Genomic DNA, 16,984 nt, shown 5'->3' with positions numbered 1-16,984 from the left:
AAACTGTCATTACGTAGTACTAACCGTACCAAATTAAACTAACCTAACCTAATTTTATGTAAGTTGAAAAAACAATTCTTTGCAAACAAGTTACTGAAAAATAAATTTACACGATTCATATAGGTATGCGAGATACATACTACTTATTTAGAATTTTATGAATTGCAATGAATACTTAAGATATAATGGGTTAATAAAATAAGCTGAACGAGAAATAAGCAGCATATATTGATTGTAACGAAGTCTACAAGAGAGTTGCCGCTACTTTATAAAATGTAGACGTCAGTGGACGCTTGTGGGCTTAATTTTATCGCCCCCAATTATGAAATTTACAATATGCCATCAACAGGGTTTATATCTTATAAACGAGCAATTCTTGTATAATATATATAATCTGAATCGCGGAAACGGCTCTAACGATTTTAATGAAATTTAGTATACAGGTAGTTACGGGGGCGAGAAATCTATCTAACTAGGTTTCAATTTTAAATAATGTGGTTTTATTCGTGTTTTAATGAGAAGAAGCTACAATAACATTAGAATACAAAGGTAAATTTCGTCACTATATACGAGACTATAATAGCTCAGATGTGACATTGGGTGATCCGGAAAGCAGAAGACCCCGGTTCGAATTCAGATGTACTATTAGTTTTTTTTAAGTTCAAGTTTTGTACAATTTTAAAAATCCGAGCAAGGTTCGGTCGTCCAGGTATTATAAAAAAACCTTACACATGTCCTTGAAGATGCATTAAAAATGAAATGGCAATGGGCAGGACATGTGGCTAGGGTCTCCGACCAAAGATGGACTTTTAAAACAACAAGATGGAGTGGTCCCTCAGGTAACAGATACCGAGGTACACCCAAAATGAGGTGGAGTGATGACCTTCTTTTAGTGGCAGGTAAAAACTGACTGGAGAAAGCAAAAAATAGACATTTGTGTAAAAGATGGAGGAGGCATATACCCGGATGGGATCAAGATTATATAAATTAAGTAATAACATTAGTTTAAGGTATATTTTAAGTTACTAACACATTTAAATATGTAATCTATACTCTTGAATAAATATGGTTATTATTATTATACCTTATATAACATTATATCTATATCAAAATTAATGAATAAGATAATTGTGGTTGTTACCTTGAGTTTATATTCGGAAACTTCATTCTCAAGTTCTGCAATTCGTTGCGCGACTTCCATATTCTTTATATTAGCTTGCATTGATTCGTACTTGGCCTGAAAAACAAATTGACTTGATTGGTTAACAAAAGTAAATGAATTGTGAGTTAGGAATGTTTCACAGTTGAATTCCTATGGAAACAAACACATTGCAAATGCAGCCGATAAAACCAAACTTTGGAAGTAAAAATTCTTTACGCACTCTTGACTTGGCGAGTAAGCTGGTGAGTGCGTGACGAGAGCGTGTGATCAGGCGAGGGAAGGGAATCTTAAAATTAATTATAAAGTGTGATACATATCACATGTGACCGTGTTCGCAATGAAATTTATGTTTATTTTCATAAAAGGTTTATTTATTAAACAGATGAGGTCAAATATCTACAGAATATAATATTTGTTTAACGTTGCGATCGGTAAAAATGTAAACCTTATGTAGGCTTCATACTTTTGATTGTAATGCAATGTTAAAAAAACATTTATGACACAAGCCTTGTTAACTTATTTAAACTAAATTAACTCAATGTAGAATATGTATACTAACTTGGCGTAAAATGGAGCAACTCATGTGTTATTCACAGTCATTGTCTCTTATTGTTATAATAGTGTATGTACCTTGCTCTCGAGATCGTTGTATTTGTGTTGGAACTCCCGCTGTCTGCTCTGCAGCGCTCTCTCTCGCTGCAGCGCATTATCCAGCGACTCTCGAAGTTCGCGCAACTCTTCGTCCTGTCGGCGGAGCTGGTTCGTCGACACTTGCACTTGAGTATGAAGCTCCATTTCCTAGGATTAATAGTAATTTTATATTATTCGTATGGTAACAACTTAATTCTTACTGATTTTATATCAGTAATAATTATTAACAATGCTCATTTTTTCCCTGCCTCTAAAGCCGGGCTGCGCCAATTTCTTAACAAAACATGATGTCCGCTACATCTGTTTTTGTTTTTGATTAATTTCAAAACTGAATTAAGATGAGGAAGTTAGGCCTGCTGTTTTAGCAAAAGTTTACTTACTTCTCTAAAGAAGAAACTGGAACAGATTCTGGCTCTCAGAAAGTGATTCTCAACAGTTGCTATAATATATTATAGTCTCACTGGATATAAATAAAAGACCACACCACCAACAAAGTATTTTCTTAATTCCACTCCATTACAAAAAAACAAAATAGAACTATCGCTAACTACGAATGATACGTCTTTATTCAGTGAACGCTAACCCGCAGGCGAACGCGGTTGATTTTATCCATTTGTGGTGGTATACATGTTAAGATGTTTTATTTAATAAAATGTTAAGCCACGCCCCTAATGGGTTTATAAAACATGTCATTGTGTTAACAAATACGAAAACACGGCGCAGCGGACCCGGCTTAAAAGAAAATCCAAGCCTTAATGTAGGATCACAGTCTGGGAAGATCCTAACTTTTATGAACGACTGAGGAATGCAATTTATTTATTACAATCATTACTAATTTATATAAAATTGCAAATTTGGAATTCATTTCAGCATAATACTGATCATACCCATAGATGATATGATCAGTTCTGGCCTTCCGAAGAAACCCAGGTTGTACAAATAAAGAATGAATCGCTGGCCATACGTTACACATACTAAAAATCGGTAGAAGGATCGTAACAATATAATTTAAAATAATACCTTAAGTCTGAGCTCTTTAAGTTCAGTGAGTGCCTCCACCTCTCGGATGCGACAGGACATGAGCTCCTCCTCCAGCTTCGTGTCATTGCCGCGGCCCTCCCAAGCACGCAGCAGTTTCTTCGGCGTCGCCATCAGGTCGGACACCACAGTAGTAGATTGGACAGCTGCTGGTGCGGTTTCCTGGCGGTGTTCCTGTATATAATTAATAATATAATATTGACACACTTTTTACACAAACTATCTTGCCCCAAATTAGGCATATATAGCCTATGTTATGGATTGCAAGACAACGATATATTTAATACAATATACTTACTTAAACATACATAAATACATATAAACATCCATGACTCGGAAACAAACATCCATATGCATCATAATAACACTTTTTTTATGGTAAAGAAGGACAAACGAGCGAGGTGTACGCGCTTTTTTTGAAGGTACCCATGTCGTATGAACCCGGAAACACCGCAAAAGGAAGCTCATTTCACCACAGATTTGTAGTTCGTGAAAGAAAGTTCCTTTTATCAAATATGTCCAACATTAGAGAAAGGTTAAAATTACTCATAAAAACGACAAGAGAAGTGGCCACAAATAGCCATACGATTATATTTTGTTGTACAGTCTTTTAAATATTGTTTGTATCCTGTGGCCACTCTACTGAATATATACAGAATAGAAGCAAAACTATGTTATACAACTATTATAGAATTTTGTTTCAATCCGTACTACTGTATTTCACCAGTGTGAAACCACTCCTTCTCTACAGCTACAATCACGAGAAGTTTTCGCTATTAGATTTGATTCTTTCACCTAAATCATAATACCTAATACCACACACAAACTGTGAGATTTTTTCGAACTATCTATTCCTACATACAACTAAACTGTGGAATAATTTATAAACTTTGTTTCGCAGTTTCTCTAAAGTGAAATAACATTAACAACCTAAAAAATCATTGTTTATATTCTGGTGTCGCAAGGAAATCACTTATCATAAGATAACGTTAAATAATAGTTATTTATGCAATGGTTGTGTAATAAGATGTATTAAAACACGAATGTGGGATAAACACGTGAGTGTTTTAATACCTAATTATCAGCAGTTGCATACAAGAATTTATCTACACCCATAATATAATTCTTTAAAAGATTCTGAAACAGTTAGCTTACTGCTAACATTAACAACAGCCAGTCCTAGTAGTAACCTAATTATCAATTACTGATTATATACAAATAAAGTAAGTACGAGGGGTGGCTGATATAAAATCTACTTTGTTAAAGAAAGTTTTGAAAATCGAACTGGCCACTGCAAAATCATATTCTATATTTATTCCTTTTTCAAAATTATGACGCTTATTTTTTTTCGCTTGCTTTTGTTTTTTTGGCGCGGCTTTGATTTCACCATGTCGAAAGAAAATTGTAAAATGATGAAATTTGAGCATCGAGCAGTGATTAAATTCCTAAGTAAAGAAGGAAATACGCCTACGCAGATCAGAGAGCGCATGTTAAAGGTGTTTGGTGATTCAAGTCCTTCTGAATTCGTCATAAAGTTTTGGTCGAAGCAATTTAAACATGGCCGTGAGAGCCTGGAAGACGACCCACGTAGTGGAAGGCCAATTTCTGCTGTTACCGCAGATAATGTTGAAAAGGTGAAGAACCTGATTCTTGCAGATCGGCGAATCAAGCAGTGGGAGATAGCCAGAGATGTGGGCATTAGCAAGGAACGAGTTCATGAAATTATTCACGAACATTTGGGCATGTCCAAGGTGAACGCGCGTTGGGTCCCTAGAATGTTGACCCCCTTTGACAAACAAAGGCGAGTAGAATGTTGTCAGGCATTTCTAGACCTGGTCAAAGTCATCTCTCGTATTGTGACCTGTGATGAAACTAGGATTCGCCAGTGGGATCCGGAAAGCAAACAAGAGTCAATGCAATGGAAATTTAAAGGAGAAAAGCCGCCAAGGAAGTTCAAGGTTCGGCCGTCGGCTGGAAAACTAATGGCCACCGTATTTTGGGATGTCGAAGGGATTTTGATGATAGATTATTTTCCTAAAAATACAACAATGAATGCTGAATATTATGCAAACTTGTTTGACCAGCTTCGTGAACAAATCAAAGAAAAGCGGAGAGGCAAACTCAGCAAAGGTGTTCTGATTTTACAAGACAATGCTCCTGTACACACAGCCTTAACGGCGAGGTCAGCCCTGAGCAAAAACGGCTTCACAGAAATTAACCATCCACCTTATAGTCCAGATCTGGCTCCCTGTGCCTATTTCTTATTCAAAGATTTAAAGAAAAAATTGAGGGGTCGCAGATTTTCGACGGACGAAGAAATGAAGGAGGCTGTGACTGACCATTTTGACGAGCAAAATAAAAATTACTATTATAACGGCATGATGTCACTTATTTGCAAATGTCATAAGTGTATTTCACTTGCAGGAGACTATATAGAAAAATAAAAAAAAAACTAGCCATCAAAGTCTTTTCTTTCATAGTTAGGTAGATTACTTATCAGCCTCCCCTCGTATTAATGAAAGAATAATTTATCTTAGCAGTAATTTGCAGCGTTAAAAATATCTGGCGGTATGCTGTCAAAACTTGAATCGCTCATTTTTTGTAAACAAAATATTAAAAATATCGGAGAAATATGGCGGGGATTCGAATAAGCTACTTTTTTTTATGGGGCGCGATGTTCTGGTAGTGTGGAAAGCGCGTAAACGAAAATGTTCTTTTTTTGAAACTCATACAGCAATAAGAATGTGGCTGTCTGTTAAAACACTTTGCGCATGAAGGGATCGAAAAAAAACAAAGGAGTGTTGTTATGAAATTCAGTACAACATTACAACACTCGTTTGGATGATGTAATGGTTATTAGAACATTGGGTGTTTAAATGTTGGCAATAAGCTAACTGTTTCAGAATCTTTAATAGAAGATTTAAAGCATGGGTGTAGATAAAGGATATAACAGTAAGGAGGTGTAATAATATATTTACTTGTAAATGTCGTTGCCAGGCTTCGGACAGCTCAGAGACTTGTTTCCTGAGATCCTTCAGTGACAGATTGGCTTCGGCCTCTCGTAATTTGACCGCTATCAATTCATCCTGTACAAAAACATAGTTGATTTTCATTAAACTTATCGACAGACACTCTCTTATATTGCTATAACAAACCTGCTATGTAAAATGAATAATTACCTCTTCAATAAATTTCACTTAAATGTTTATACTAGATGAGATAAATATGTCAGTAGGAAGATGAAGTGCTTTGAAATACAAGTAAATAATAACCACAATAAAATATAATTGACTCTTTACGAAATATCTAAAACTAGCGATGTATTTGCTCTGTGAAATATAATTATATTATAAAAATGAGTCATATAATTATATTATAAATATTATGCAATCGTAGTGATTGCGTAAGATACCGCCTCGAATTAAAACAAGTCTATCATGCAATGAAGTCTTTCAATATTTTCAGTTTTTCAATATTTTTTTTCAGTGCCAAATTCAATATGCATAACATCTCCATCGACTGAATTATAGAGAACACGATGAACGCCGTCATTTAACCCTAGAAGGCGCGCAGTAACGTGACAATTAGTTTATTGTTCGAAACGGTGTATGAAAAAGTCTTGGTTTTTCTATTACTGCAGCATTCCTATTGATAACTCATATTTTTATCCATGTTCCGTTACGTTACACCTTCCTTTTTACGAATGAAAGTACTAGTCTTTCAATTGACTGACTAAGTTAACAGGTTTAAACTTCCTTTTTACGAATGAAAGTACTAGTCTTTTAATTGACTGACTAAGTTAACAGGTTTAAACTTCCTTTTTACGAATGAAAGTACTAGTCTTTCAATTGACTGAATAAGTTAACAGGTTTAAACTTCCTTTTTACGAATGAAAGTACTAGTCTTTCAATTGAGCGACTAAGTTAACAGGTTTAAACTTCCTTTTTACGAATGAAAGTACTAGTCTTTCAATTTACTGACTGAGTTAACAGGTTTAAACTTCCTTTTTACGAATGAAAGTACTAGTCTTTCAATTTACTGACTGAGTTAACAGGTTTAAACTTCCTTTTTACCAATGAAAGTACTAGTCTTTCAATTTACTGACTGAGTTAACAGGTTTAAACTTCCTTTTTACGAATGAAAGTACTAGTCTTTCAATTGACTGACTAAGTTAACAGGTTTAAAGCTAGCAACGTAAAGTACCTGTAAATGTGCGACATTATTATCCACCCTCTGTTTCCTCAGCATCTTGTTCTCGTTCTCCAGCTCATTGATCCTGGCAGCGAGCTCCCTTTCGGTTACCTCCTTTTCAGCGGCATCAAGCCGGGCCCTCACCAGTTCACGTTGAAGACATCTGGCTAGCTCTTCACCCTTGGTACTGTTTTCTATACCTTCTAGAGATGATTGCCGGGAGTTATTCTGAAAGTTTCAATAATGGCTCTTATGGGTTCTATAGTTGAAACAATGAGCATATTATTTTCTTTAAAAAAATTCTCATCAAGTAATTATTACTGAGACTTTTATTCTTCAATATTTTTGAATCTATTACGTTACCGTTACTTATTTTGAAATAGTTTTGGAATGGGTGGTAGTTTTTGACATTCAATACGTGACGTCATATCCTATTTTGAACAAAAATATTTAAATCTAACTGGACCCAAGTACTTATAAAAATACTGGGTGTTTAAATGAGAATAAAATCAATACAGTAACATCGACGTTACGAGTATGTGTGATGATTTAAAAAAGGCTTGGTTTGGCTCACTTAAATGTCATTTCATGACAGGTTTTATAATTATACAATGAAATAAAATATTCTTGAAAAACATCGACCTAAGATCTATGTAATAAACAGGGTTGATTAAACATCTTAAAACAACTTACTTCCGCTATAGTCATCTCAAGGGAGCGTATTTCATCTTGCGCGACTGCTAGTCGCTGTTGAGCGTCCATATTTGCTCTTCTGAGCGCTTGCACTTCCCGGGCGAGGGCAAAGGTCTCCTCTTCGCCCTCAGCTCGATCTACTTGCCCTCGGACCAAGCGTTCTGCGAGGGCTGAACTCTCTTTCTCGAGAAGTTCAACTCTCTGTTTGAGTAATCGATTCTCTTGGCGGAGACACTGAAATATTACATTAAATAATTAGACACAGCGATTAAAACATTTCCTTCTTGGCTCGCTGAACCATTTGTGACTTCAAAGTAGTTTGTTCGATATAGACAAGACTCATTTATTTATTTAGAAATGACTTTTTTCCATTATACATACGCTTTACAGCACTTCGAATTTAGCACCCGTTTAAAACCACCATATATTCAGCTAAGTAGTTTAAGAATGTTATTTATAAAATAATATAAAACTTTAAACAGTTACAACTCTACTATCGCAAGAAAAAGCAACAATCTACACATATTATTAAGAAATAAGGCATGTGTGCATGCACTTGTAGCAAAAAGTGGTATAATTTAGAAAAATAAACTTAAAACGTCAAATAAAAAGGCGTTCGCAAAGGATCGACAAAAAGCCATATATAATTATAAATATACATAATTTGACTCTTACAATATAATCGATATTTAAAATTTAATTATACTAATAAAGGCTTCTAATTTTATACAACAGGATTTCAATAACAACTATCTAAAAACTATGACTCGTGTAAATGCACAACCTTGGATATATAATATATATAATCGTTATATAAATAGTCAAGTCGCACATATATCTTATATGAATGCAATTGGAGTATTCACGTGGCAATCAATATATATGTAACTAACAAGAGCAGTTACGGTCTTACTACTAACAATTCGCACCTTGACAAAATATATAAAATACAAATTTAAAAGAAAATTGTATTAATTAAATGTAAAATTCAGGGTAAAGAAAGCGGGCTTTTTAAGCGTTGTCAAGAATTAGCAATTATTAAGCAAATTGTGTTTTCAATGTTAAAAGAAAACTTTATAAAAAAATATATTCAAAACAGTTAAAAGCTGTTGGTCTAAACCGGTTTGCACGTGCCTCGTACATCTTAAGTGTAATATATTATACACTAACTATTAATTCTACCGATTGGGAACTATTTATTATTTTGTTGTTGTAGGTGTAGACTAATTTAGCAATAGTACAAACCTCAGTGGTTTTTACTACTTTGAAATCATAACGTATCATTTGTATTTTATTAATAGATAAATAAATGACAAACCTACATTCTATTAGGTCATTCTAGTCTGTATATTGTGAAATCGTGTTGTTATTTTTTAAGATATGTCAAGAACGCCGAAAGGAAGATATTTAAATATTCAGCTTCATTCAAATACATAATGAATTCGATCGCTGCACATTTATAGTTTTAACTCATAATTTCACACGAATTAAACTAGCTTTATCTACTATTAGATAAGTGATTTCACTAGCGCAGCAAATGCAATTTGGCTTCATATTCAAATATATATTTGACTTAGAGAAACAATTAGCTCATAGCCAGCAGTAACTTATGTTCAACTTGTCGTTGAAGAGCTACTAGAAAATACATGCTAGCAATAACACTAACAAATTTGATAATGAATTGGTTTTCGATACGACCCCGATTTTGTGGGTGATGCTTAATTTTAATATTATGACAGTAGAACGAGACGTGCAGGACGTTAAACTGATGGTAATTGATACGCCCTGTCCATTAAAATGCAGTGCCACTCACGATTCTTGAAAAACACAAAAACTTTGAGCGGCACTACAATTGCGCTCGTCGCCTTGAGACATAAGATGTTAAGTCTCATTTGCCATAATTTCACTAGCCACGGCGCCCTTCATACCGAAACACAATAATGCTTATACATTAATGCTTCACTGCAGAAAAAGGCGCCGTTATGGTACCCATAATCTAGACGGCATCCTGTGCAAGGAATTGAAAGAAAATAATATATCCTCCAAAAGCTGTTACTGTTTCGGTAAAGTAGTTAAAAAATGCAGTTTTCCAAGTGGGGTATTCAGACACAAGATCAACCGGATTACGGGCTGTAGGTGCGTTGTTAATCACCAAATTGATAAGTTCTACAACTAACTAAAAAAAATAAAGTTGAATAAATGGATACAGCAACAGTCGTGTATTATCTATTAACTGCCGTTTTCAATAACGTATCTCTAGTTACGGATAAATTGCTGTCACCGTGCAATGACAAGATCTTCACTATCCATAGTTATGTCCAGTATAGGTTAGATGTTAGACGATATATTATTAAAATGTAAGTAAGCGTAAAAGGATAGATTTGTCTACCTCTAGTAAGTTAAACTAAGGATAGATAGGTTATTAAAAACGGCCGTAAGTGCAGTTTACCATCGCGAAGATAGAATATAGCAATACTAGCAAGAAAACGCGCAAGGGCAATGTTATATTGACCAAATAAAAACAATAGGTCAACATAAAATGAAAACAAAAACTCAACAATATTGAATATCATAAATAAAAAGCTGATTAAAGTCATGTCTATTAAAAGTAAATAGAAATTATTGAACGCATACAATAAACAAAAAAGGGACGTAAAGAATCCAACCGCTTAACCGCTTCAAATTCCGCCGCTAGCAAATGACTTTGTTCTGTGTCCATATTATTCAAGATTCGCTCCAGCAATAAAAAAATCCTTGAAACATCTTAAATTACCAATAGATTCGCTTCACACATTATTTTATTTACATCAGGATATCGCGGTATTTAAAAAAAATATCAGGTTACAAATGAGCAGTCAATAATATAACGAAATGTATTTAAAATTACTTTTAAGACAGATTATGTTTAAACTATGTAATTGTTAGTAAACGTACCTTAGTAGGTACTATATATTGACTAACAAAGCAATCAACCAAGGGGCCGTTCATAAAATACGTTCGCTTGCAAGGGGGGGCGGGGGTCTGAGTGTGACAAGATGTGACAAGGGGGGACGGGGGGTATACGGCAACGTGACATTCGCCGTTTATTATTTTTTGACATGAGCGCAAGCCCTGTGGCGCGACTCTAGCGGCGTTGCGATCCGTCACAACTGGTTTCTTTGTTTTTCCAATACTTGAGAGAGTAATGTTTCCACGTACCCTGCGCTCTCGATTCAGTAACAAATGAAAATACTGTTTCTCATGTATTTATTATTATTTTATTTCGCCGTTTAGCAGTGAACTAATACAGACGCTTATTTCATCTTCTCTATTTAATACTCTTCAGTTAACTACTTTATTGCCGAAATATTTTTAATTATCAGAATTTGTGTACTATCATTTAGAATTTATCATACTCAGCAGGGGGGGGGGGGGTCTTAGTTATTGTGACGAAATATTTCTACGGGGGTCACAGAAAGTGTGACACAGCATGACAATACGGGGGGAGGGGGTCAAAAAAAGCTGATTTTAGTGTACGTGTTTTATGAACGGCCTCCAATAGTATTAGTACCTACCCCAGAAATCAAGGCAGTTTGCAACCAATCACAGTAGATATAGAATAGCCGAGTTATAAGTCGGTACAAATAAAAACCGAATTAGGTACTGAGAAAATGAGAACACACTACGCAACAATTTAATGCGAGTGACAGTGACAGCACAGACTGATAAGAGTGACAGCGATATACAATTTTTTTTTATCATTCCTATTCAATAGAATAATAAATAAAATCGAATTGAATTGTGATCCTATTGTTTTTGACTCGTAAGAGCGGTTTCGCACTACGCCCGATCCGAGTCCGAACCGTATCCGTGAAAACACGGTCCGAAGTAGTCGTAGAACTATTTCTATGGTAGTTTACGTACTAGATCCGGCTTCCGCCATCCGATTTCTTTCCGTCAACCGTTAGATATAGTTCTACGACTACAACGGACCGTATTTTCAAGGGTACGGATCGGATTCGGATCGGACGTAGAGCGAAAGCGCTAAAAGTGATTCTTTCGTTTTCATATAATCAATTTGAGATTACTATGAAACAACATGTAAAAAGGTACCTTAGTAGGTATTAGGGGCAAAAGCGATTATTATGTTTATGGATCAAATATGTCGGCCATCATTATAATTCGTTAGGTACATATCTTTTAATTATACACACAGTGTTGATTCATAAGTGTACATCTGATACAAATATTTTCTAATAATAGAATATATTCGATTGTTTGACTATTGCGGCTAATAATTATCCGTCTTGTTCATAATTTAGTGTAACATCATATTTTATAATAAGTTAAATAATATCAAAGAAATAAGGTAAATGTTTGGTATCTATATGATGATAGTAGTAGGGATTCGCCGGTTCTGGCTCACAGTAGTAGGGATTCGCCGGTTCTGGCTCCTCGATTCTGGCTCACTTGCTCGTGATGCCTACTAAAAAAAAAAAAAAAGAAGTTTGGTGTCAAACTGGTGGTTTTGATGTATTTCCGAGCGATTGCGCTGATCCGTTTTTCGATATCTCTTATAGTTTCAAAGTTAGCATTTTAAATTAAACAGATCCATAATCATTAATAATCACTGGTCATTTAGCTAATGATTGGTGAGCGTCTCAATGTCTAAATTTCCATGAACATGATACAGGTAATTTACTAATTACCTCTATCACATTCGTTACTACGATTAAAAAGACAGTTTCTGTATTTATTATTTATTTTTAAAACATGATTTAAATAAAGTATATAATAAAACATCATTGCAGATTGTATCATTTTCAAAATATTTGATGAAATCATTCAAACTCTTCTTATTAAACTTAAAGTATAGATACATTATGCAGTACTCGCCACACACTGCGGTATATTCATTCTGTACTCTTGCAGTATTGTAGTTATACATTCTGCAATTCCTTTGTAAAAACATCAGCTGGAATCCCTGAGGTGGACGACCATATGAATCGAAGTATTGTCCAATACCCTGCTCATCAATGTGTATTGCAACCCAGTGAGTGCCTGGCTTATTATCACTATCTAAATTGCTGACAATATAACAGGGCGTTACAACATATATCGGCAATCGGTTTGCCGCGTAAACATTATTTTTAATACTGGGATCGATTTTGTTCAAATAATTCTGTATCTCGATTGTATTCATATTAGTTGAGAACAGGGTCTTGTCAGTTGCGAGGATTGAATAGTTATGTGGATCATAATAACATAAGCACTCAATAAATAAGGCTTTAATGTATCTTATTCATGTATTTAAAACTTATATGGTTACAATAAAACAAAATATCATTACAAGCGATTCAAATATAAATCTATGAACATTTGATGAAATTATATTTTCATCAATTTTATTATAATATAAAAGCTGATTGAAAACGAACTTTGTACCTACATACTTACGTAGTCATTAGTACAATCTGGAAATGTTGACTCCATTAAACTATCAATAATTGAACTTATCATTTAAGTGCCATTATGTTTCACCATAATAAAACAAAATATCATTTTATATACATATTTTTATTATATAAATTTATAAGGTAATCTAGTATTTAATCAACATAAAAAATACACAAGGATACAAACGATTCAAACATTAATTATTATATTCTAACTGCTGTAATCTACAGAAATATTACGATTTTTATCAATTTCAATAACATTATCGAATTCCGCATAAACAATACAGTTAATTGTTTGTGTAAGAGCTGATTCAAAACGAACTTCTAATCTTACACTACCATGTTTTATAAGATTCCAATGACTTGAAGAATTTGCTGATAAATCGGGTGTTAAGTCGAAGGCTAGCAAGCAAAACCCTTTGGCATATTGCTCTCTTGATACTCCATTGCCTTCATTTAGGAAATGTATACCTGTTCCTGAGAATAACGTATGATAGACCGTAGTAAAAATATTACTGTCAAACGATGGCTGTAATGCTTTTGAAGGTATCTGTTGTCCATCTATGTATAAACAAAATGTATTAATATCATAATTTTCGAAATTGAATGGGTTTTTTGTGAGACTACCATTAAAGGATGCATTATTCACAAAACCGACTATACACCTTTTGGGTATTTGACCAAGGAATATGTTATCAAGGGTTTTCCCCTGAATGCCTGATGGTATAGTTAAAACTTTGACTTCTGCTCGCGTGATTGGATATTTTGCTGTGGTAGATGATAAAACTTTTTGATGTGCAAGTAGCACAGTTGGGTTGATTCGTGCTCTTCGAATAATAAGAGTTGCATCTGTAATAGACACTTTAAATTTATGGTCAGTTGATGAAGCCATGAGATTGAAATTTTCTCTAGAACGAACTAACTTTACGCACATATCAACGCCATTAATCAAAAATTTTTCTTGGTTGAATAAATCTCCATGTAAATGTCCTATCATTTCTATTTCTTTGCTTTCACTAGCCAATTCTTGTCTTTTAATAAATCCTTTATTTTGTTCATCAGTTGCATCCATTTTTCCAGCTGTATCTTCATACCATAGACCACAAGTGAGATGAGATTCTTTTGCAGCAGGTGCATAATTCAATAGAGTTTCAATATAAGCTCGATATGCATATGTATTATTCGGTGGCGATACAAGTTTTTGATTTAAATATACATCAAGTTGACTGAAAAGTGTATGTAACCAATTATTAACTGGGGCCACAACTGTCGGTACTGTCAGTTTTGTATAATCTTGATTCAAAACTTTAGCTTTTATATGGAGTAAAGTATGGGATAAATCCACATAGTCATCACCTGCCCCAGGTACTTGAAATTCTATTGGCCCATCATCAGCAAGTGATGAAATGGGCTTATAATGAATCCATAGTCCACTTTCAATGCTAGTTTGAGTTGATGGTAATGCAAATAAATCCAATTCGGACTTAATGCATTCACAAGACTGACTATGTAAAAATGACATATTTAATCAGTAAATATATCTTTGATTTGTTTTTGATTCAATTTTAATTTCTTAATAGCTTTCGCTTTCGCAGTCAATGATGGAATGATCGCAGAACGACGTTTTCGTTTTGTTATATACCCAGATCCAAACATGTTGATATTATCTATTTTAGCATCAGCTTTTCGTTTCAAATTTGAGCTGACTTCTTTTAGACGAGTTTTTATTGAATCTTCCATGGGGCGTGCATTAACCATATCTGATAATATACCTACACCGGTACTTAATGCTTCTTTACCAATAGTTCGAACACCACTAGACAGTAGTGGTAAAATAGATCTAAACAGCCCACCAAGAAAACTTCCGATTCCATGACCTCTTTGATACGGTGCTCCTTTATAAATAACTCCGATACCCGATCCGGCCTGGTGAGTATAATAGTGTTCATATGGACATGAAATATTATCACGTTTGTCGTACATTATAATTTTTGAAAGTGGAGTTTAATGCACACTGTTCCAAATTGGAATGGTATCTTTTGACCGGTGCTTGTTCTTATATCTATTTCAATTGTATCAAATTCTCTACGCATCACAGGTAGGTAATGGGGAGGAGAGAAAACGTGCATTTTGTACGCTCCATATATGTATTTTGAGGGATCCAATGGTATTATTCGTAAAAGGGGTGTCATAACATCTCCAACGATTTGAGGCTCCACTATGTCACAATAAACAAATAATTGAGAGGGTAAACCCAAATGCAAATTAGCTGGACACTTTCCAAAATTTTTTTCAACGAGATTTCTGTTTGGTTCGAACCCTAGTTGAAGACATAATTTAGGTGATAGAGTTACAGATTTTATGGATTCATCCGTTATCGTAGCAACTACAATCCTTGAAACCTCATCGCACTTAAATTTAATTTTTTCTCGAGTGTTATTCAGTGCTATCAAAATATGATTTATGTTATCGTAATTTGTGGCTGGAATATGTGTCTTGTAATAAACATATGACGGTTTACTTTCATTGGGTACTTGCATCAACTTTGTTATATAAATAATGTTTTCATGTTCTTGAACGGTGAACATAGTGCATGGGTACTGAAATTCTACTACTCCAACCCTCCATTCACCTTCTAGTATTGTTGGTTTTGGCAGTTTCGTAGAAAATAATGTTGTTGTATTATCAGGAAAATAATCCATAGAACTATTGCTTAGTAAAGTTAAATAAAAACTATCTTTATTCATATTTTTTTCAAAGTAGAAGCTAATATCCAGCTATTAAATTTATTTGGATAACCTCTCCACTTCACCAACAATTCTTTTCTGTTACCGGTATATCGAGAGCGTATTATTTTATCTATTTTGTATTTAGTAGTGGGGTCGAATATGATTTTTTGTAACTCTTTTTCATAAAAAGTACCAACTATCTCTTCGCCTTCTAAATCCTTTAAAGTAAATACTACAAACGGAGATCGGTGTATTATGGTAGATACGATGAATATTTCGTCACTCCAATTTGATTCATATCCTTTTTGGAAAATATGTTTATGTTTTGTTATTCTAACATAATCTCCAACGTGAATTCTTGGATTCACCATACTAATTGATGTTTTTATCTTACTTTCTCTATCATATAAATTTTGCCATACACTCATTATATTTGTATTATTAACATCACATGGACACATTTTTATACTAGAATGAAAACTATGATTATATGAATGCACTAGATCTTGTAAAACATCAATGTATTTATGAGTATTTTTGTGTGTAAAATAGCGCCACATTTTCGTTTTAAGAGTTCTCTGAAATCTTTCGACAATACTTGCTTTAATATCTGGATTATTGGTTGTATAATAATTTATGTTTTTTAATTTAAAATATTTTTGTACATATTTGGAAACAAATTCAGTTCCTTTGTCAGACTGTATATGTGTAGGTGTAGTATTAGCTTCAGCAAAAATACTTTCAAAGCATTCCTTAACTGTTTCAGAGTTTTTCTTTTTCATTGCTCGAACATACGCATATTTACTAAAGACATCAATAATACAAAGTATGTATTTGAAACCATCATTATATTCAGAATAAGATCTCATATCACTTAAATCGGCCTGCCATAACTCATTAATATTAGACAAAATATATCTGTTACGAGAAAATTTTCTTTGAACAGGTTTATGTAATGTATATGTTTCTTGTGATTGTAACCACTTTAAGACACTATTTCTGTCCATTTTACCCTTCATTGCTTTTGACAATTTATCAATAGTGCTGTAGCCAGCAGGATGTGATGCATCATAATAAATTTT

General features: G+C 34.0%; 2 protein-coding genes across 4 annotated transcripts in view; both read right to left on the bottom strand.

The window, feature by feature from the left end:
• LOC126978695 (LITAF domain-containing protein-like) overlaps positions 1-16,984 on the bottom strand; it is a 221,539-nt gene that overhangs the window by 37,129 nt on the left and 167,426 nt on the right. The gene's annotated exons all lie outside the window — the stretch shown is intronic.
• The window catches only part of LOC126978682 (ecotropic viral integration site 5 ortholog), a 92,935-nt gene that overhangs the window by 13,469 nt on the left and 62,482 nt on the right, over positions 1-16,984 (bottom strand). For all 3 annotated transcript variants that reach the window (XM_050827681.1, XM_050827682.1, XM_050827683.1), the window contains 6 exons: positions 7,736-7,969; positions 7,055-7,270; positions 5,830-5,937; positions 2,834-3,025; positions 1,793-1,960; positions 1,142-1,237 (listed from right to left, as the gene is read on the bottom strand). In XM_050827681.1, coding sequence (XP_050683638.1) covers positions 1,142-1,237; positions 1,793-1,960; positions 2,834-3,025; positions 5,830-5,937; positions 7,055-7,270; positions 7,736-7,969 — 1,014 coding nt within the window. The remainder of the gene's footprint in view (positions 1-1,141; positions 1,238-1,792; positions 1,961-2,833; positions 3,026-5,829; positions 5,938-7,054; positions 7,271-7,735; positions 7,970-16,984) is intronic.

The sequence above is a fragment of the Leptidea sinapis genome, chromosome Z (genome assembly GCF_905404315.1).
Source record: "Leptidea sinapis chromosome Z, ilLepSina1.1, whole genome shotgun sequence".
Classification (NCBI taxonomy): Eukaryota; Metazoa; Arthropoda; class Insecta; order Lepidoptera; family Pieridae; genus Leptidea; species Leptidea sinapis.
The sequence above is the reverse complement of the archived record's forward strand: the minus strand, read 5'-3'. Positions and strand labels throughout refer to the sequence as shown.